Source organism: Solea senegalensis, linkage group LG6 (genome assembly GCF_019176455.1).
Source record: "Solea senegalensis isolate Sse05_10M linkage group LG6, IFAPA_SoseM_1, whole genome shotgun sequence".
In the NCBI taxonomy this organism is placed as follows: Eukaryota; Metazoa; Chordata; class Actinopteri; order Pleuronectiformes; family Soleidae; genus Solea; species Solea senegalensis.
In genome coordinates, this window is record NC_058026.1 from 20147139 (window position 1) to 20170355 (window position 23217).

Here is a 23217-nt window from a genome sequence, read left to right on the forward strand (position 1 = left end):
GTGTCCTGATCGACGCCCCGGGGGCGAATAGAGCATAACTCCTCAAAGAAACAGTCCTTTTAACCAAGTCTATCCAACACAAAGTGTATCTTAATGTCGTGGTAGAGAAACCTAACTGCTGTTTAGGCTGTCTTATTGGCTGTCAACTTTCTGTACTGCTGTATCGACTGTACATAATCTTTCCTGTTTTACATCTGTCTCTTTTTCCATATGTTTGAAGATTCCAACTTGACCTTCCTGAAAGCTCTGATTGACAAATTTCATTGAGGAACACCTCATTTGTTATTTGTCATTAGGTTAGTATAGGATTACAGCAATTCTATTAGCAGTCCATTCCCTCCTTGCCTCCTTCTTATCTTTTGTTTTGTCCAGGATGACAGGATGTCAGGAGGGAACATTTTGGGAGAGTAGGAAAGGAATTGGCAAATGAACTGGGAGTCTTAGCGGTGAGAATAAGCCCCACAATAGTCTGTAGTCCAGCAACACCATTATGGATGCTTGAGGGCCCGAAAATAGACTGGCATCTGTTAGAAATGAAAAGAAAAGGAAAGGGTCAAATAGATTTGGTAGGTGCGTTTGAACGTCATGTAATGGGAGAGTATGGAGACTTTGTGCTGATATATACAGATGGGGCTAGGGAACCTGAAACAGGAGTGACAGGATTTGGGGTGGCAGTGCCAGAGAGGAGGATTGGGCTAAGTAGGAGAACATTGAATATGTTGGGGGTCTACACGGTGGAGATGCTGGCAGTGTTGGTAGCTCTAACATGGGTGAAAGAGGCCAGACACAACAGGCTACTGATTTGCTCAGATTCCTCGTCAGTTCTCTGGAGCATGTACTTTTGAGGTGTAGGGCATATGAGGCAAATACAGAGGTGATGAAAAATAATCTAAGGAAATTAGGGGATCAAGAATTTCATTTAAAGGGAGTAATGGAAACGAGTGAGAAATGTTAACAGGATGATTATGAAGGAGCAGCAAGTGTGCACCCTTGACGGTCTACAAATGTTGCTGGAAACTGGCAAAACAGGTTCATTAAGGAGACAATCCTTTACTAGTCTCCCATAGAAAACCACGTCACCATAGTATCACGCAGGCTTGCTGTGATGACTCCGCCCACTTTGAGGAGGCGCTATGAAAACAACATGCTGATACAAAACGGAGTCGAGTCGATTAGAGTAAAGTTGAGATCAGAGCAGTTATTTGATCACATTCATCACATTTCCTTGAGATGAGACTTGAGAAAACTTTGGTCTGTGGTTTGTTTCTTGTTCAGCAGCAGAATCACTTCACAGACGTTCAGCAGCTTCATGACGATCATTTCCTGCTTTCACAAGGTAACGAAACTAAACTCATCTCATCACACGTGACTTTGAGTGGACGTGATGTTTTTACTGTGAAGCTCATGAATCTCACGTCACTGACTCTTGTTCAGTGACTGAGGTTTTTACACAGAATGAATTGACCCTGTAGTGACACTGAGAGGCTTAAATGTCTGGTGTAATACTGCAAACTTGTCTTATTATGGGATGTGAACATGTCCTGGTTCCTCTGAACGTGAAGAAGGCCCAACCCTTTTGAAGCAGCTCTGCTGACACAGTATAAATGCTGACATCTGCTGGTTGACATGTGATATTACACACTGGAATCACGTGGATGCTCAGAACCCACGAGCTGAACTTCTGTATGGTCTTAATTCACTGAGTGATGGTTTGACATCAAACATATTTAAATGTAACATCTATAAACACAAACTCTTGTTAACGACCAGATGTTGTTTGGAGCTCAAACGTCACCTGGTTGTAACAAAAGACTTTTCTACAAGTTCACTGTGTTTGTTTTTGTAGAGAGAGTCGTGTTCCTTTGTCACAGCTAAAGAATCAATCATGGAGTAAAAGTGACAGCTACAGTGAAAAGTGGAATTTCCTCTTCAATAATTCCTAAGATATGAACTCGTTTTCTTTTACTTTGACCTTTGTCTGAAAAGTGGATCCTCTCTCAGCTAACTTGGCTAGTGCTGCTAACTGCAAAACAATCACTTCCCTGTTACAGATCCATCATGTTCTTATGACTTAACTCCGCCTCCTCTGACTCACTCTGTCTCCATCAGCTGTTTAGTTTATTTCACATAGAAACAATATAAAAAAACACATAGACGATAACACATAAAAGTACATGTGACGTGCAGCAGAAACACGGATTGAAAAAGAAATGCACTGAAAATGAAAAAGTTGTAACTTTTTGTCGACGTGATGTTTTTACTGTGAAGCTCATGAATCTCACGTCACTGATTCTGTTGTTCAGCGACTAAAATGTTTGGAAATCACTGGTTTAGAGGACATTTGTGCTTTTGGTGAAAGAGAAGTTCTGCTGGACTCAAAGATCAGATAGTGACTGACGTTCACGAACGAGTCAAATCTTTTTAACGGCTCTTTGAAATGAACCAGTAACTGAGTGACTGACAGTCCATTATTAGCATAAACCAATGGGCTGTGCCGATTGTTCAGTCAGCCAATGAGGGTCATGTCGGCCAATTCTGTGGTTAAAAAAAGTCTTCTTGCTGACCGGCCCACATTAGGTCAATGTGGTCCACCCATGTTAGCAGAACTTGTAATGAGCGAGTTTTATTCTCCCAGCAGGTGGCGCTCTGCTATGAATCAGATCAAGGACAGTGAAGAGGAAGCTCCGCCCCCTAAAACCACTCTGTGTGAGGAACATGAGGGTCAGAGGTGAGATGAGGATCTCATGGATCATGTGACTCGTCTCCATGTCACAGCTCAGTGTTTTATTTACACATCATGTGTTTGTAGGAGGATCCATCAACAGAGACCAGACTCTGCCAGACCTGGACCTGGACCCAGCTGTGTGTCCATGAAGAGTGACTGGTCCATGGCTCAACCTGTGAACTTCAAACAAGAACAGAGGTCAGATGATGGAGGGTGGAGGTCTTCACAGGTCAACAACTCAAATGATCCACCATGTAGCAGCAGAGGCACCTAATATTTGAGAATTCAGACCCAGACCCATGCAGACCCAAGACATTCTGGAACCAAGTCCCAAACAGACCCGTCCCCATTTAATCTCAGATCTGGACCCATGAAAAAATAAGAAATGTTGAATAATTGTGGAACAGTCCTGGCTCACATGCTTGGGTTTGGGTAAAGTGATCTGACTGAAGATGTGGAAGTCTTAAATGTGTTAATCAGTGTAGTGTTTGACACCATCTGGGTCACACTCAACCATTTCTGACACAAACCTGTTTTCCTTGTGTCTCCTGATACTGTAGATCATTAATGAGATTAATGGTCTGTAGTTAGTACATTTCTGTATGTCCCCTTTCTTGAACAATGGCACTACTTTCGCCACTATAATTTTGGTGGGAAATGTTCCTGTTTGAAATGACAGGTTGCAGATGTGTGTTAGAGGTGAAACGATTTTAACTATTACTTTCTTAATTAGCTTCATGTCGAGGTCATCAACATCTGTGGATGTTCTTGCTACGCATTTGTTGACCAGGTGTCTAATCTCTCTGTCCTTCACTGGGGTGAGAAACATTGTGCTGGGGTTTGTGTCTCTGTCCTTATCAAAGTGGTCCCAGTGAAGGAGTGAGTCAGGAATGTCCTTTGCCAGATTCGGCCCCACATTGACAAAGAATTCATTAAATCTTTCTACTATGATTTCCTTGTTATCTTCCTTTGTGTTATTGTCCAACCTTAATGAGATCAATCACAGCAGATGTTGTATTTACATGTCATGTCGTGTGTTTGTAGAACGATCCATCAACAGGGACCAGACTCTGCCGGACCTGGACCTGGACCCAGCTGTGTGTCCATGAAGAGTGACTTGTCTATAGGTCGTTATATTAACTTCAAGGATGGACAAAAACATGGTGAACTGATGTAAGAATTTCACACATAGTAACACACACTTACATGATCCTCCACCAGGGGGAGCCTGTCTAGTCCAAAACATGTTGAATCCAGAAAAACACTCTTCTTCTCTTTGGTGGACCAATGTTGTTTTTCTGTCTCCACTAAACGTCTTCAGCCTGTCCTCGTCTCTGAACACGTTTCCAGCAGTAAATCTAGTCAGAGTCCATGATTGGTCAGGGATTGTGTCTTTGAGACTTCCCACATAACAAACACTAGAGACTGTCCTTCAGGGACTTTTGTCTTCAACCTGTCAAACTCATGTCATGTGAACTTGGCTGAAGAAGAATCGTAGGTGCAGCACATTGAAAACCTGGTAGAAACAAATGATTGTTTAGTAAATGACACTGAATCTTTTCTCCTCAGAGTTGATCAGCAGAGGACAGAGGTTCTCAGTGGTCAGTCTGTCCAGCAGCATGGAGCAGACCTGGACTCCATATTTAAGGTGTGTAAATGTACAAACATGACACTACTGTTAATACTGAAGCAGAGTCCTGGGGCCTCATGTATAAACCGTGCGTACGCACAAAAAGACGGCGTACGCTTGCTTTCACGCACAGACGGCATGTATAAAAATGAACTTGGCGTGGAAGTTTGCGCATCGCAGCGCAAACTCTCCAGCTGCCGTGAGAATTTGCCGAGAGCTCCGCAAACTCTTGTCAGGTGGAGACGCTGCAATATCAAGCTCTGAAACTTATCACAGTGTTTGAAAATAATATTATTAATGTGTCTACAGTGACAAACATGAATTTTCTGTGACAAACAATACTGATACACCACGTACGTTTGAACATATGTGGATAACATCAGAGAGGACACTGAAGACGAAACTGATCCTGTGAGCGAACACACACACACTACAAACCTGTGTGTGTGTGTGTGTGTGTGTGTGTGTGTGTGTGTGTGTGTGAGTGTGTGTGTGAGTGTGTGAGAGAGGGAGACTCACTTATTTACTTTGAGCAAATTACTGAAATTCATTTTCCACAGATGAATATTTTCTTTATGTAACACAGTGATGTAAACACAGCTACTGACATGAACACATGAACACACGTCAGTCTATAATGTTTTAAACACAATATAAAGTTACAGACTCATTTGTTGTAAGAAAACGGGACTTGAACGTTGAGTAGAACATTTTCTTTATCCCATTTTAATCCACACGATAACGAAATAACTACGAAAAAGTTATTCCGCCACCGCTGCGCCTTTCATCGGAAGAGAAAGGCGCAGCATCCACAACACAATCAGTGACAGTAATGAATGGTTACATGGAGTAACTCCGTGAACTCTGTCTGCTTATTTTGTGCGTAATGTGTGTAGATGATGACGTGTGACACTTATAGATTGTTGAAATAATCTGTAAATTCAGCTCACATGGATCAGTCATGTCTAAACATACATGTTACACCAGAAAAAAACATGCACAGGATCAATTATCAATGCACAGCCAGTTTTTTAAGCATCAATATTAATATGAGAGCAGTCGCTGTGACCCTGACATTTAGTTCCTTTGTGTTTATCACTAATTCTAAAAAAACCAGACCAAAATAATCTATTTTTACAGATTTATACATCATAAATTGACGAGTTGATCGTGCACTTTCCTTCTTTTTCTTTTATTTCCCTCTTTCTTTGCTGCCACAGTTGTCCTTTTTCTTCAGGACAAAGGAGTTTTAGAGTCATTTGTATATTCATTTGTGGGTGGGCGTGGTGTGTTCCTCATTCATCTCCGCTCAGTTTCACGTTTGATGGGATGTATAAAGGAAAGGTGCGCAGGACTTGGCGTACGCACAGTTTTATTAATCTGAGATTTTCTTTGCGTACGTACTTTATACATTTTGTGCGTACGTCGTCTTTTAGTATGAAAGCTGCGCACTCTTTTATACATGAGGCTCCTGGTCCTGACAGTCTGGATGCTGCTCTGTGGACCTGCAGGACTTCACTCTGTCACTGATCATCTGAGGTTAAACTTCACATGTTCTGTTCCAGCTGCTGGAGGAGAACATCATCTGCTTTGTGAAGAACGAGCTGAAGAAGATCCACAAGGTTCTGGATACAGATCACACAGAAGTCTCAGAGAGTCAGAGGGAGGATGAGGAGCAGAGGAGCAGCAGAGAGGCCTTTCTGAAGATCACAGGGGACTTCTTAAGGAGGATGAAGCAGGAGAAGCTAGCTGACAGTAAGAGGACTTTTAATGTGAAAGGAAGAACATCTTATTTTCTCAATGATCCACTCACTGATTTATTTTCTTGTGTTCTGTCAGAAATCAGAGCTCCAGCTTGTCGACGTGAACTCAAATCAAACCTGAAGAAGAAGTTCCAGTGTTTGTTTGAGGGCGTGGCTAAAGCAGGAAACCCCACCCTTCTGAATGAGATCTTCACTGAGCTCTACATCACAGAGGGAGGGACTGGAGAGGTCAATGAAGAACATGAGGTCAGACAGATTGAAAGAGCTTCCTGGAAACCAGACAGACCAGAAACATCCATCAGACAAGAAGACATCTTTAAAGCCTCAGCTGGAAGAGATGGACCAATCAGAAGAGTGATGACAAAGGGCGTGGCTGGCATTGGGAAAACAGTGTTAACACAGAAGTTCACTCTGGACTGGGCTGAAGACAAAAGCAACCAGGACGTACAGTTCATGTTTCCCTTCACCTTCAGAGAGCTGAATGTGCTGAAAGAGAAGAAGTTCAGTTTGGTGGAACTCATCCATCACTTCTTCACTGAAACCAAAGAAGCAGGAATCTGCAGGTTTGAAGACTTTAAGGTGGTCTTCATCTTTGATGGTCTGGACGAGTGTCGACTTCCTCTGGACTTCCACAACAGTGAGATCCTGACTGACGTCACAGTGTCCACCTCAGTGGACGTGCTGCTGACAAACCTCATCAGGGGGAAACTGCTTCCCTCTGCTCGCCTCTGGATAACCACACGACCTGCAGCAGCCAATCAGGTCCCTCCTGACTGTGTGGACATGGTGACAGAGGTCAGAGGGTTCACGGACCCACAGAAGGAGGACTACTTCAGGAAGAGGTTCAGAGATGAGGAGCAGGCCAGGAGGATCATCTCCCACATCCAGGCATCGCGAAGCCTCCACATCATGTGCCACATCCCAGTCTTCTGCTGGATCACTGCAACAGTTCTGGAGAACATGCTGAAAACCAGAGATGGAGGAGAACTGCCCAAGACCCTGACTGAGATGTACATCCACTTCCTAGTGGTTCAGTCCAAAGTGAAGAAGGTCAAATATGATGGAGGAGCTGAGACTGATCCACACTGGAGTCCAGAGAACAAGAAGATGATTGAGTCTCTGGGGAAACTGGCTTTTGAGCAGCTGCAGAAAGGAAACCTGATCTTCTATGAATCAGACCTGACAGAGTGTGGCATCGATATCACAGCAGCTTCAGTTTACTCAGGAGTCTTCACTCAGATCTTTAAAGAGGAGAGAGGCCTGTACCAGGACAAGGTCTTCTGCTTTGTCCATCTGAGTGTTCAGGAGTTTCTTGCTGCTCTTCATGTTCATCTGACCTTCATCACCTCTGGAACAAATCTGTTGTCAGAACCAACAACGAGCCAGTTGACCAGACCATCTAGAAAAAAACCTAAATTGAATCATCTGCACCAGAGTGCTGTGGACGAGGCCTTACTGAGTCCAAATGGACACCTGGACTTGTCCCTCCGCTTCCTCCTGGGTCTTTCACTGGAGACCAATCAGAAGCTCTTAAGAGGTCTACTGACACAAACAGGAAGTGGTTCAAAGACCAATCAGAAAACAGTTGAGTACATCAAGAAAAAGATCAGTGAGAATCTGTCAGCAGAGAGAAGCATCAACCTGTTCCACTGTCTGAATGAACTGAACCATCGTTCTCTTGTGGAGGAGATCCAAGAGTCCCTCACATCAGGACGCCTGTCCACAGAGACACTGTCTCCTGCTCAGTGGTCAGCTCTGGTCTTCATCTTACTGTCATCAGGAAAAGATCTGGAAGAGTTTGACCTGAAGAAATACTCTGCTTCAGAGGAGGCTCTTCTGAAGCTGCTGCCGGTGGTCAAAGCCTCCAACAAAGCTCTGTACGTGAATCAGTATATAAATATTAATAAGACATATTCTAAAGAGCACAAGACAAACATGTTTAACCTTTTGTTCATCACTGTTTTCTACCTCAGACTGAGTGGCTGTAACCTCTCAGAGAGAAGCTGTGAAGCTCTGTCCTCAGTCCTCAGCTCTGTGTCCTCTCGTCTGAGACACGTGGACCTGAGTAACAACGACCTGCAGGATCCAGGAGTGAAGCTGCTGTGTGATGGACTGAAGAGTCCTCACTGTTCTCTGGAGACTCTCAGGTTGGTGCTCAACTGATTTATATGGACAATTCTACTCTGATTATTTTTTTATTTAATTTTTTTATAATTTATTTTTTATTGACATTCAGAAACAGACATTCACATCCGGCAAAACATACATGCATACATCTCACATCTGTTGTCTGCTCTAAATGCCTAGACAAAATAAAAACAATGAAAAAAGGAAAAACACACATTAGCAACTATGTACAAGTTAGATTTCCACAGTTCCTCCAGCAGACAGGGGAATTATCATCATAGTGAGACTTCTGAGAAGGTGTAATAAAGTACCTAATCAAGCTTTTCCATCCAAATTCCCTCCACTTCTGTGAGCTGGTACATCTCCATTGATACCTCCAAATTGTTGTCCATTCTTCCTCAGATATATTTATCCCTCCTTCCTTCTCCCATTTTATTTTAATATATGAAGTAGAGTGAGATTTCAAATTAGACAGACCCTTATATAAGCATGACACAGTTTTATTAATAGCTTTTGTAAATAATTGAATTAGACATGTGTTTATCTTTGTTAGATTTTTCATCTTTGTATTGACGTAATGCCGTAACTGCAGGTATCTATAAAAGTCTTGTTTTTCTAAAACATGTCCTTTTAAGCGTTTCAAAACTGAGTAACTTTCCATCTTTCATTACTCTACATAAGGCTGTTATACCGTTAGCTATCCAGTCCATAAATCTAGAATCCAATTTATTAGGTCTAAAATGCGAATCATAAGCACACCATTTAAGAGCCAAAATATCATTTTCAAGTTTATGTTCTTTTATAATAATTTTCCATACTTTAAGCATCTACGCTCATCACAATTGCTTCAGTTTGATTTCTTTGTATATGATCCATAATATGTAGTGTCTTTGGTATATTGTCTTGTGTTTGGCGTTGGTGTATGAAACCTGTCTGATCATTATGTATCAGTGTCGGCAGGAATTCTTCTAATCGTTTGGCCGTAACAGAAGTAAATCATTTATAGTCCACATTAAGAACAGAGATTGGCCTAAAAGAGCCACTCTCCACTTTATCCTTGCCTTCTTTTGGTATGGCTGAAATGATTGCCTCCTTCCAGCTGGGTGGCGTTTGCACATTTTTTAAAGTCCAATTCAGAGTAGGAAGTAAAACAGGTATTAGTTCTTTTTAAAATTCCTTGTACCACTCTGCCGTGTAGCCATCAGATCCTGGTGATTTGCTTAATTTAAGTCTACCAATTGCAACTTTTAATTCTTCTTCAGTTATATCCGCAGTCATCATTTTATTTTGATTTTCATCGAGAGTGGGTAAATCTAGGGAATTCAGGAAGCTGTCAATTTGGGCCACACTCCCACCTGGGACTTCAGAATATAAGGTTTTGTAAAACACTTCAAAAGCTTCCTGAATTTCATTTAGTTTATTTTTTATCGCTTTTGTCCTTGGATCCCTAATTTTATGAATTGTATTTTCGGCTATCCTTTTTTTCAATTTCCATGCCAATACTTTCATAGATTTGGAGCCACTTTCGTAGTGTTTCTGTTTCAGAAACATTCCATTTTTCTCGATTTCTTGTGTGGCCAAATTATTAATTTCATTCCTGGTGTGTCTAATTTCTCTCAATGTATTCTGTGCCAAATCTAATTTCTGTTTTCCTTCTAGCACTTTTAGCTTGTTTTTGAAATCCTCTAACTTTTTATTCCTATTTTTTTTCTTAAATGACGATATTGCTATAATTTTCCCTCTCAGAACAGCCTTCAGAGTATCCCATAACATTGGAGGTGAAACCTCTCCAGTATCATTGAATTCTAAGAAGAGACACATTTCTGATTTAATTTGTGCCTTAAAAGACAGATCATTCAACAGAGTGGAATTCAATTTCCATGTATTATTTTTTGGTCGCAGGCCAAAATCAGTGGATAAGTATACTGGTGCATGGTCACTTAGATCTATTGTCCTGATTCCACAAGTATGTATTTTATCTTTATCCTTCCCAAATGTTATGAAATAATCTATTCTTGTATAGAGAGAGTGAGGAGCAGAGTAGTAAGTGTAATCCCTTCTGTTAGGGAAAAAATCTCGCCATATATCAATCAAGCCCACCTCCTCAAATAGTGTGTTTACTTTCTTATAGAAGGACTTCCTATCCTGGGTTTTTCCACAAGATGAGTCCAACTTTGGCTGCAGATGTATATTTAGATCCCCTCCACAGATCAAGAGGCCTTCTGTTTCACTTACCATGATATTGGTTATTTTTTGGAAGAAACTAATGTCACTCCCTGGGGGTGCATAGACATTCACTAAGGTAATTGGATTCCCATCTATCTTACCCCTTACTTAAAATAAACGTGCCCTCTTTATCACCCATTTCGAATACTTTTTCAAAATGTAGCTTGTTTGAAATGAGAATAGCAACTCCTCTTCTCTGCCCTGATTTATATGAAGAAAAAAACAGATTTGTAAAGCCCCTTTTCTTTAGCTTTATATGCTCCTTGTCTGTCAAATGGGTCTCTTGTAAATAAACCACATGGGCTTGTTCTGTTCTCACTTTAGATAGGATTTTACTACGTTTAACTGGATTCAACAGCCCATTGACATTAAACGAAATGAATTTTCATTTGTCACTAGCCATACTTGTAATTGTAATAATAATTGTAATTTACTTGTAAGTGTACCAACAAACTTAACAAGATGAAAATTGAAAGATCTGCTCCCTGAACAAATAACAACACCAAACATAAGCAAGAAATAGAAAAAAGGACAAACAGAAAGAGTGATCCCAAGGCCGGGGTCTCTAAGAAAAGACCCTGGCCTGAGCTAGATAAAATATCTAGCTGTGAGGGAAAGCCTCTCCCACCTGTGGGCTGAGGGCCCCCACCATGGCGCTCTAAAAAAGAAAAGAAAAGGTCTCTGTTCATTCCACAGAAAATGTGTCCTTATACAGCAACCCTCGCCTGTATGTGGGTCAATGACATATAAGGTTTTTTAACAGGTCAATTTAAAAATATGATAAATATGAATTTCTATTGCAATTGGTCAAAGCTTTACAATGTCATGTGTACATGCATACATGTTAAAATCTTGAATTACGATATTTTGGTGGTTTTTCACGTAAATTAATTGGTCGTTACCCTCCAAAATGTCATGTGGTGCGACCATCAATCATCTTAAAAATTTATTTATTTAATCAACATATTTACCCTTTTTTCACAAGTTCTTAGTAAAATGATGTGCCTAGAAACTAATTATTTGGATTTCTGTTGAATTGTCATACATACTGATATAATCCTCATTCCTCTAAAGTCATGGTCACCGTTTTGCATGTAGTTTGCGTGCTAATTTTTCCTGTAAAATGCATAAAAATAATGAAAATGTAAACAAAATCCCACTAACTTCATCTTACCCCATCAGTGAATAAGTTTCTGCCACAGAAAGAAGGTATCACTTTTTTTATTTTGCTACAGTTATTGCTATTAATGGTCGCGCCACATGATGGGTGGTCGCACCACATGATGAAACCAGCTTAAATCTCTTACAAATCAATAGAATAAGAGACAATCATTTGTTTAAAACAGATTTTATTAATTTAAATATTGAAGACAAACATCTCTTTTCAACACTTTTCATTTAATTTCATTTTGGTTAACACATTAACTTTCATTGCCATTCTTTTACAAATACTGTGTTGAAGTGAATTTTTGTAAACATTTCACAAATCAGTAAGGAACAAGATGAACTCAGACACATCAAACTTGAAGACATCTAACTATTCATACCATCATCCTCATTCTTATATGAATGTTGGAGATATGGTTTAGGTATTTCCTTAACCCCAGGAACTTTTAAACTTGTTCCAGTCTTGGCTTCTCAATTTAGAACAGCGAGAAGTTGTTGGCTCAGGTTCAGAGATGACTGCTATGACATCTTTCTTATAGTAGAATATGGCATCTGGAGCTTTTATTCAGGTGAATAAGTTCTTACTCCCTGACTGTAAAACCTTCCAGCAGGCAAAACTGTAACTCTTTTTATCTATTTATTGTTATAGTTGGTATCAAAGCACTGTTGTCATCAAAATGCATCATCAAAGCTCTTTTGTTATATGTTAACCTTCGTATGTGTCTTTGTAAAACTACTGATCAACAGGATCTGTACGCATAGCATTGACCCTGATATCTTCTCCCACAACCTCAAGAACTTGGCCTACATATGGAAGTTCATCGTATGTTACTATCACAAAACATAAACCCTGATCACTTTCCCCCTTCTGTGACTGTGAGGTTGAGGCCTCCTCCATGTTGGATGTGGTGTTCCGCATGTCAACTTTTACAGGCTGGTAACATGAGCATATTTTCATTTTGGCTTGTTTGCAAAAGCACGATACCTCCCTACATAAGGAATCTTTCCCTGCTGCTTTCTTCTCTGGTAGCTGAAACAAATTTAGTATTGTGTCAAGCTACAGTGTATACAGTTTGGCTTTTTTCAGATACAGCAGACTGACATTTCAATTAAAATGTGTATTATATTTTAAATCCCCTCCACACAATATAACTTCATGTAATTCAAGTTGCTTTTTAATACAAAGTTTTTTTTAGCTTTTACATAAACCTTACTGTTCTCCTTGCAAGGTACCCAGGGTCAGAGTTCACACGCTGCCTGTGGCGCACGGTCTTCACTGCTTGAGAGCGGCATCTAATGAAATGGATTTTTTTTTTTAAACTTTAGAAAGACATAATGGCAACATGACATGTTACAAATATTTGTTCTTTATTTTTTTGTGCCAATGTTATCAATAAGGATTTAACATAAAGCATTGCTTCTGAATTGTATGAAAAATTAAGAAAAAGCACAATTTTATCTTTTAAATATTATAACAATTTACTACCTTTTAAATATATAAACCATCAAAATGATATTAAAACACAAAACTTCCTTTAAAATAAGTCTACAACTCATTGAAAGCTAGCTGCAATGGTCGCACCACAAGATATTTGGTCGCACCACATGATATTTGGTCGCACCACAAGATATTTGTCGCATCTACACAAGATATTTTGTCACACCACAAGATATTTGGTCACATCTTCACATGATATTTGGTCGCACTATCAAGATATTATTTGGTCGCACTACGAGATATTTGGTCGCACTACAAGATATTTGGTCGCACTACAAGATATTTGGTCGCGCATCACAAGATATTTGGTCGACCAAGATGATATTTCTGGTCGCGACCTACATGATATTTGGTCGCGACCGCGATGATATTTGGTCGCGACTGCGATGATATTTGGTCGCTCATTCACAAGATATTTGGTCGCACTAATATGATATTTGGTCGCACTACAAGATATTTGTCGCACTACATGATATTTGGTCGCATCTTTCATTACGATATTTGGTCGCACTCCACAAGATATTTGGTCGCACTACATGATATTTGGTCGCGACTACGATATTTGGTCGCGACTACAAGATATTTGGTCGCACTATTACGATATTTGGTCGCACTACGATATTTGGTCGCATCTGGCCAAGATATTTGGTCGCGACCACATGATATTTATCGCGACTACATGATATTTGGTCGCACTACAAGATATTTGGTCGCATTCACATGATATTTGGTCGCACTCACAAGATATTTGGTCGCATCTACATGATATTTGGTCAGCATCTATTACGATATTTGGTCGACCACAAGATATTTGGTCGCGACTCGGCATGATATTTGTCGCACCGCATGATATTTGGTCGCGACCGCGATGATATTTGTCGCGACCGCGATGATATTTGGTCGCGACTGGCATGATATTTGGTCGCATTCACAAGATATCGGTCAATTCATGATATTTGGTCGCACTGCACGCTTGGTCGCATTCACAAGATATTTGGTCGCACTTCATACGATATTTGTCGCATCATTACGATATTTGGTCGCACTACAAGATATTTGGTCGCACCACATGATATTTGGGTCGCACCACATGATATTTGGTCGCACCACAAGATATTTGGTCGGGTATTCACAAGATATTTGGTCGCACTCACAAGATATTTGGTCATTAATTACATGATATTTGGTCGCACTACGATATTTGGTCGCGACCACAAGAGGCTGCACGCACCACATGATATTTGGTCGCATCTATTAAGATATTTGGTCGCAATTGCCATGATATTTGGTCGCGACTAATAAACATAATATTTGGTCGCATTCACATGATATTTGGTCGCATCTCATTACGATATTTCTTGGTCGCACTCCACAAGATATTGGTCGCACTAATATGATATTTGGTCGCGACCAATATGATATTTGGTCGCACCACATGATATTTTCATATTCAATCAACATTTACAGGCATAGCATTGGACACCTAAACAAAAGTTGGTATCAAATTATGAATTTGTAAAAATAAATCAATATTTATTGTGTTTTTGAGATCATACCACATGACATCCATATTTGAAAACTATCTACCAGCCATTTTAAAAGCAGTTATTTTAAAAGATGAGAGAGAGTTACAAACCTGCTAACTGATTCTGTGGGTCCTCTGCAAAGTTGTTTGGGATGTAACTTCCTGTCTTGGGGTGGCTTTGAAAATGAAAGTTCCAAAATGGTGGTTTCTTCATGGTCGCACCACATGATATTTCATAAAATGGACATACTCGGACAAAGTTTACTTAATAAACGTAAATAAGAGGGAAATGTCATTACAAGATCACTGTCATTTCACATGAGGTTACAAAACACTTTAGAATTTATGCCACATAGGGCAGAAAATACATTTGAATAGATTAAGATTCATTTTAAATAAATGTCCAAAACTGGATTCATGACTGGACGGTCACACCACATGATATTTTTACACTTTCCGTAGCAATACAAATGAAATGCCTAATGATTTTTGAATATATTTTTCTCGAATATATTTTCAACAAGAAAAAATGCAGTTGGACAGTATAATTAGCCGTCATGTCATTGACCCATAAATATTCTCATCATGTGGTGAATATAGCACGTTCTGTTTAGCTTTCCAACTCTTCAAAAATCAGTCAAAGCTTATACTTCTTCTGGAGAGGATGGGGACGGCCTTCTGAAAGCTCGCAGTTTCTCCTTGATACCCTTCTCTCGCTCCTCACCTGTCCCTGATTATTTTTTTAATTACATATGTGAATAGATTTTCTTGAACTCCTCCTCAGAATGAGTGGCTGTAAACTCTCAGAGAGAAGCTGTGAAGCTCTGTCCTCAGTCCTCAGCTCTGTGTCCTCTCGTCTGAGACACGTGGACCTGAGTAACAACGACCTGCAGGATCAAGGAGTGAAGCTGCTGTGTGATGGACTGAAGAGTCCTCACTGTTCCCTGGAGACTCTCAGGTCAGAACTCTGACTCAGACTCTTTGCTTCTTTAGGTTCTTGTTGATGAAGATGTTTTTTCTGAATCACTGAGTTCATCATATCTTCTTAACTCCAGTCTGTCAGGTTGTCTGGTCTCAGAGGAAGGATGTTCTTCTCTGACCTCAGCTCTGAACTCCAACCCCTCCCATCTGAGAGAACTGGACCTGAGCTACAATCATCCAGGAGACTCAGGAGAGAAGTTGCTGTCTGCTGGACTGAAGAGTCCTCACTGGAGACTGGACACTCTCAGGTATTCTCCTCTTCCTCCTCCTCCTTCCTCTTCATGTTCATCAGCAGTATTCAAACTTGTCAGCAGGTTCAGGTTGAAGATGTCCTGTTATTATGTTTTCCTCTGTCAGTGAGTATAACCAAACATTAGTGACACTTTTTAAACACCTCATGAGAACGAGTGAATGTCACGTAGTTCAGCCTGAGAGACGACCAGAACCATGAACTGGACAGATCATCTGCACAGAGTAGCAGCATCATGTGAGAAATCCTGGTACTGGGTACAGAACAGTCCTGGTCCACTTCAAACAGTCTACGGTCAAACTAAAGTAAAGATGTCTTTATTCTGTGGTGTTTGTAGTGAGTTGTGTACGAGATGTTCGTCATCTAACAGCTACAATCAAGTTGTTCTTCATTCTTCATTCAACGGTGAAAACACACAAGTTTTGGAAGCAGCAGTAACAGCGACGAGCCTCCGCAGCAGCAGCTGCACAAGTAGCCATGTGTTTCCTCTGTGACGCGCAGCTGAAAAAACCACGAAAGCACTGGAAACTAGGTCTCGATTCAAGCAAGCGATCAAACAACCGTAATTCAAATACAAAGTTTATGCTTTTTAGACCCACAATACTGCGATTTGAAACACTGTAAAAAATACAAATGAAATCCCTCTATTTTATCTATTTTCTTTGTTTACTTGGTTTGTGCTGGGCCAACTTGTTGCTGGTTTACTCGTGGTGGGTTTCAAATGTATAAACAGAAGTTGTCTTCTGTGTTGTCCACGTGGTGGCGCTGTTGAGTAAATGCGTAGCCTCCTGAAACTGTGGTCTCCGGTTCTGCAGACACCGGCCGTTTCTCAATATCCATACTTGTGCGTACTTGTGCGTACTTGCTAGAAAATCCACGGCATGTGGAAGTTATATGGCAGTTTTTTGCGATTTTTGTCGCCATGGTTAATTGAAACGCTTAGAAAAGTCATAGCACACAAGTCCCGGTCGAGCCGCACGTTTTGATATAACGTGTGGGGGTTTTCTCAAAACTGTGGGAGGAGTTAGACGTCAAAGTTTTGGGTGGAAGAATACAGAGAGACTGACAAGCCCCTCCCAAAGTCCCCTCTGCTCCTTACACACGCACACACACGCACACACACGCCTGTCTCTATCTCTCCAAAATCAGCAGAGAAAGCAGAGAAAACAGCATGTTTTAAAGTTGTCATATTTCAAGAACGGTTGATGATAGAGATACAATTTTTGGTTTGTGAGCGTCAGGAGGCTTTCGGCAACTCCCACATTTAAATTTGTGACAAACGGACGTTTTATATACTGAAAAAAATGCTAGAAAATCTATATAAGGTTAGTTTTGCTTTTCTGAGGCAGAATTGTTCGGAGATTCGGCAAGAACACATTCTCCCGAGCTGCTGCAGAGCTTGGTTCTGACGCCTGACTTGTGACTAAATCAAATCCCTTTGTTCGGTACAAGTCCTGTGTCAGTGGGGTCTTCTCCTGCATCATCAACTCATCACCTATCGTTCATAAGAAGAAGGAAGCCTGACAAAAACGACAAAAACGATAAGCTCCGCCTCTGCGGACGCTCGGCGCTCACTGTGCCCGGCACAGAGCAGCGTGACCTCGGCCTGTCCTGATGAAATGATCCGCTGGCTCAGACGTCGCTGTCATTAGATGCTCGGTGTGATCCATAGATTTGTTGTTGACGTGTTATTTTGTTTTTAATGGAAACGTTTTGACCTGACAGTTTAAATGTTTGTATATTGTTAATGTTTTATTTATTTTAACTTTGAATGTTAGATTTATATTAAAGTCGCACGGTCATTGTATCTGTATTTAAATATAATATGTAAATATTAGATATGTAGAGTAGTATATATTTGTACAAGTCATCTATATATATACATATATATACTACTCTACAATGCTGTAATATATCTATTTTCCACATTGTATAATTTGTATTGTATATTTTAATAGAAATAAATTAATAAATGAAGTTAAATATTTAAAATGTAAAAATAATAACAACATATATATGCATTTATTAAAAGTATTTCATATGTTCATTTATCAACACTGTAGGTGGCGCTAATGAGGCTGCAGCACTGCAGCACTACAGCAGAACTACAGCAGAACAATACATACATACTTGCATACTTGAGTATTGAGAAACAACCACATACTTGTGTACTCCCGTACTTGGCAAGTATATACTCCCAGCGTACTTCTCAAGTATATACTTCCCAAGTAAGCAAGTACATACTTGCATACTTGAGTATTGAGAAACAGCCACCGTCTTCTCTTTGAAACACACCTGTCCTTGTAGTTCATCATTGTGTCCACCAGAGTGCGTCATTAAGACAACAGTTTGGACTCATGTTGGACAGAAACTCATTCAGACTGTTTCTTCCTCCAGGATGGACCATGCTGGAGAGCAGAGGTTAAAACCTGGTCCCAGGAAGTGTAAGTATGGATTTACAGGAAATAACAACATATCAGCTGATCATCAATAAACTGCAGCTGTGTCTCGTTGTCTTCATCAGATTCATGTGAACTGGAACTGGACACAAACACAATGAACAGAAAACTCAAACTGTCTGACGACAACAGGAAAGTGACCTGTGTGACAGAAGATCAGTCGTATCCTGATCATCCAGACAGATTTGAGTTCTGTCCTCAGCTGCTGTGTAGACCTGGTCTGACTGGTCGCTGTTACTGGGAGGTCGAGTGGAGAGGAACTGTTTATATATCACTGAGTTACAGAGGAATCAAGAGGAAAGGCAACAGTTCTGACTGTTTGTTTGGACATAATGATCAGTCCTGGAGTCTGATCTGCTCTGATGTTCATCGTAACTCTGTCTGTCACTGTGGGACAGAAAAATTCATCATGTCCTCTGTCTCTCACAGAGTATCAGTGTATGTGGACTGTCCTGCTGGGACTCTGTCCTTCTACAGCGTCTCCTCTGACTCACTGTTCCACCTCCACACCTTCAGGACCACATTCACTGAACCGGTTTATCCTGGGTTCCTGGTCTGGCCTGGTTCCTCAGTGTCTCTGTGTCCTCTGTAGGACATGAAGAGACAGCAGCTTCAGTGGTGGACGAGGTCAAAGCTCGTCTCAGTCGTTCTTTGTTGAAACCATCAATAAATAAAGACTTAAAAAATCAACATGTCTGTCATTAACTGAGCCGCCGTCCTGCGCTGTGAGCGCCCCCTGCTGCTGAGAACCAGCCTGAAACACACAGGTTCACACACACTGAGATAAAAATAACAAAAAGTGAATGTTTGAAAGTGAAATTAAAAGATACAGAAAGTAAAATCAATTAAAAATGAATAAATGCTTTATATAAAATAAAAAGAAAGAAGTCAAAATAATATAAAATAAAATTCAAGGTTTTCAATCCAATAGAAAACAAAGTAAATAAAGATGTTAAGAGTTTGACTCTTTGTCTGAAGAACATCATCTTCTCACTGACGAGCCTTTCTGTCCCAGCATGCACTGCTTCTCCTCCTCCTCCTCTTCATGCTGCCTGACAACAGCGCCCCCTGCTGCGTGTGAGCAGAACAACACTCAGAGTTACACACACACACACACACACACATGGAAAATGAAACACACATGAGCAGATTATGCCATGAATGAGGAAGTGTGGTTTCTGCTGTGATGCAGGTGAAACTGAGTGTGCGTGACCTCAGGATGACCTCTGTCCTCCTGCTGCTCTGTGAACGACAGTGAAGAACGTGTCCACAGTGACAGGAAACTCATGACACTCAGAGGGTTTTTGCACTTTCCAAACATCATCAGTGTCTGTGGTTTCTGTTTCTGTGGCTTAATGAAGAATGACATTTTCAACATCAATAAAAACCACATCATATCACTTTAATCTACTTTGTTGTGTTGATGACGAGGTACTGACACCTAATACAATCTATGTCAGATTAAGTCTACGCTCTTTTAGGTCATAGATTAACAGCTCCATCCACTCACTCTCCCACACCAAAGCCCATAGAGAAAACCAGTGATTTTAGCTGCGGGGACACAGGAGCTGCTGGTCCTCTGCTGCCTCGTGTGGTCACTTTGTGTCACTGACGTCAATCTGAACAAAGGATTTCAAACACTGAAGTGACAAAATAAGACATTTGAACTTAGTGATGGCAGCAGTGTGTGTGTGTGTGTGTGTGTGTGTGTGTGTGTGTGTGTGTGATGTGTGTGTGTGTGTGTGTGTGTGTGTGTGTGTGAGTGTGTGTGTGTGTGTGTGTGTGTGTGTGTGTGTGTGTGTGTGTGTGAGTGTGTGTGTGTGTGTGTGTGTGTGTGCCTGTGTGTGTGTGTGTGTGTGAGTGTGTGTGTGTGTGTGTGTGTGTGTGTGTGTGTGTGTGTGTGTGTGTGTGTGTGTGTGTGTGTGTGTGTGTGTGTGTGTGTGTGTGTGGTGTGTGTGTGTGTGTGTGGGTGTGTGTGTGTGTGTGTGTGTGTGTGTGTGTGTGTGTGTGTGTGTGTGTGTGTGAGTGTGTGTGTGTGTGTGTGTGTGTGTGTGTGTGTGTGTGTGTGTGTGTGTGAGTCTGTGTGTGTGTGTGTGTGTGTGTGTGTGTGTGTGAGTGTGTGTGTGTGTGTGTGAGTGTGTGTGTCTGTGTGTGTGAGTGTGTGTGTGTGTGTGTGTCTGTGTGTGTGTGTGTGTGTGTGTGTGTGTGTGTCTGTGTGTGTGTGTGTGTGTGTCTGTGTGTGTGTGTGTGTGTGTGTGTGTGTGTGTCTGTGTGTGTGTGTGTGTGTGTGTGTGTGTGTCTGTGTGTGTGTGTGTGTGTGGTGTGTTTGACAAGTGCTGTGTGTGTGTGTGTGTGTGTTGGGTGCTGTGTGTCTGTGTGTGCATGTCTGTGTGTGTGTGTTGTTTGACGCGCGTCAGTATGTTAATTACACCTCAGACCCTGAGATCACACATTCCTGTCAGAAGTGTGTTGACATTATATCTGTTTATCTTATCATTACACGAGTTTGAGCTCAATTAAAGGTCTATTTAAATTTCTACTTTTTCTGACTGAAAACTGAAGTTTGTAAACCACTCACTCTCTGCACCAAACTCCAGAGAGAAATGAGTCATTTGACATGACAGCACACAGGAGTCGTTGATCCACTGCTGCCTCCTTCACTGAGTTCATATGTGGTATGATAGGACCTCGGTGTATGAAAACCACAGTGACACAAAGTGACCACACGAGGCAGCAGAGAAGCATTTAAAATGGTGGCTCCAGAAAGCAAATCTTTACTCAAGCTAAATTCAATTCAGTTTTATTTGTACTGCGCCAAATCATAACATCCATTATCTCAAGGCTCTGTACAAAGACATCATGGAGAAATCTGTGACAGAACCAGACTCACAGACGTGCAGCAGCTGCCTCGACCGGTTGGGGTGAAAGAGGAGAGGAGGGGGAGAGACAAGGGGGGAGAGGTAGAGACCAGGAGCAGATACACAACAACTGTATCACGTTCTAAGTTTATACAGGACACTTAGAGTCAGAGATGTGTGATGATGACATGTTCATAGGACTATGATGTCATTTATAGAAGCAGCAGCAGAGACTGTTGATACAAGTTATACTGATAAGCACTTTTAATGATGGCATCATTATAATAATGCTGATGATCTATTCACACCATATTCATATATATTCATATTCACACCCTGAGTGTGAGAGAGTGCAGTCCAGGTCTACAGCAGCATAACCAAGAGCTGCTCCAGGTTTATCAAAAAGGAAATATTCCTCTATTTAAATATTCATATTTCATTGCTCTTATGACTTCTCATGTGTGACATGTCAGGTGTCAGCCTCGTTTCACAGCTGTTATATTTAGTGTTAGTCCAGTTTAGTTCTAGTTATTTTAATCACAGAACAGGAAGTGCTGCAGGAAACGGCTTGAATTAAAAAACAGAAGAAGAAACCTGTTCTAACGGAAGCATTTTTAATCTGGTCCAAGGATGAGGATGAGGATTAGACGTGAGTCATGGCGTCCGTGTGGGCGCCAGAGGAAATGAAAGACACTTATGGTGGAAGAAAGTATTTAAAAAAACAAAAAACGCAGCATCCAAGACAAGAATGTTTTTTTTTTTTGCATGAAATAACTCAAAAAAAGTTACTTGAGAAAGTTTCTGTATGTTGTTATTAACCGTTTAGGTCGGTATAATACATGATGTATTTGTTTGTGTTTCCATAGCAACAGTACCAAAATGACCAGCCCCAAGTTTGTCCAACAGTGAGATAAAGACGTGAAAATGTTCTGGAGATATCGTAGACTAAAACTGACGTAGTTTTTATCAGGTTTGAAGTTTGTAAACAAATAAACAAGAGCTTAATTTTATGAACTGGTCCTTCAAAGTCCAGCTCTTTGAAACAAAGCCTGGATGGTTTGTGTCCATGAAATGTGAAAGTTATAACTTTGTCATAGAGTGAAAACAAATACATCATTGGAAAGGTCTCAGCCTGGAGAGTAACATATGTCAGTATGAAGACTCCACATAACTCCGCTTTTAAATATTGACCTTTAAACGTTCAACTTGGTGCTTACAGAAAGCTTCTAGTATGGTTGTGAATAAGGTTATGAAATGATATTTCTACTGAATATTTGAAATGTCTGGTACAGCCGAAGTAGTAATCATACTCTATCTAGATAAGGTGTGTTAAGAAAGGGCATAGACGTTGCCTTATTTCTGCTATATTCACTTATATCCTAGAAATTGTGTTTTGGGGCCGACAGTTTTGTGTCCTAAAGTAGGGCTTTAAAATGATATTTCCTCAGAACATATAAAATATCTGGTAAAGCCGAGTTAGTAATCACACTGTATCTACATAAGTACAGTCGTTGTTTTATTGCTGTTATTTTCACGAATATCACCAGTGTTTGGGCCGGTAGTTTTGGGTCTGAAATTGACGGTGTAAAATACGGTTATGAAACGATATTTCTACTGAATATATCAGATATCTGTTACAGCCAAATTAATAATTGCATGCATATAGATTATCTTTGTTAAGAAAAAGTAGATATTACAGCCAAAAGAGGAGTCGCACGTTACCGGCCATACCGGGTTGAGTCCTTAGCAACCACCATAGCAACGTACTGAGACGTGAAACAATCAGTAGGGACTTATTATAAAATCATAGCGCCTACATGCTGTGAAAGGTCAGAATAGTCACTGTCTGGTGAATATTTCACCACCTATAGTGAGGCCGGCTAAGCTTTCCTCAATAAAATATAAAAAGTGGGAGGGGGCGCAGGGGGTTCCCTTCTGGGAGCGCATGACGTCACTGGGAATGCCCACTGATGTAAACTCGTCTCACAGCCTTATTATCCGCCTAGTG

At 40.7% G+C, this 23217-nt stretch overlaps 1 protein-coding gene across 1 annotated transcript; it reads left to right on the forward strand.

The window, feature by feature from the left end:
- Positions 1–1219: 1219 nt before the first annotated feature.
- LOC122770923 (NLR family CARD domain-containing protein 3-like) lies at positions 1220–19041 on the forward strand. Its single transcript, XM_044028151.1, has 12 exons — positions 1220–1336; positions 2636–2728; positions 2810–2923; positions 3770–3898; positions 4295–4373; positions 5921–6110; positions 6195–7995; positions 8092–8265; positions 15446–15619; positions 15717–15890; positions 18290–18336; positions 18417–19041. The coding sequence occupies exons 2-12, from the start codon at positions 2652–2654 to the stop codon at positions 18941–18943; spliced, it is 3486 nt and encodes a 1161-aa protein (XP_043884086.1). The 5' UTR covers positions 1220–1336; positions 2636–2651; the 3' UTR covers positions 18944–19041.
- The last annotated feature ends 4176 nt before the right edge of the window (positions 19042–23217 follow it).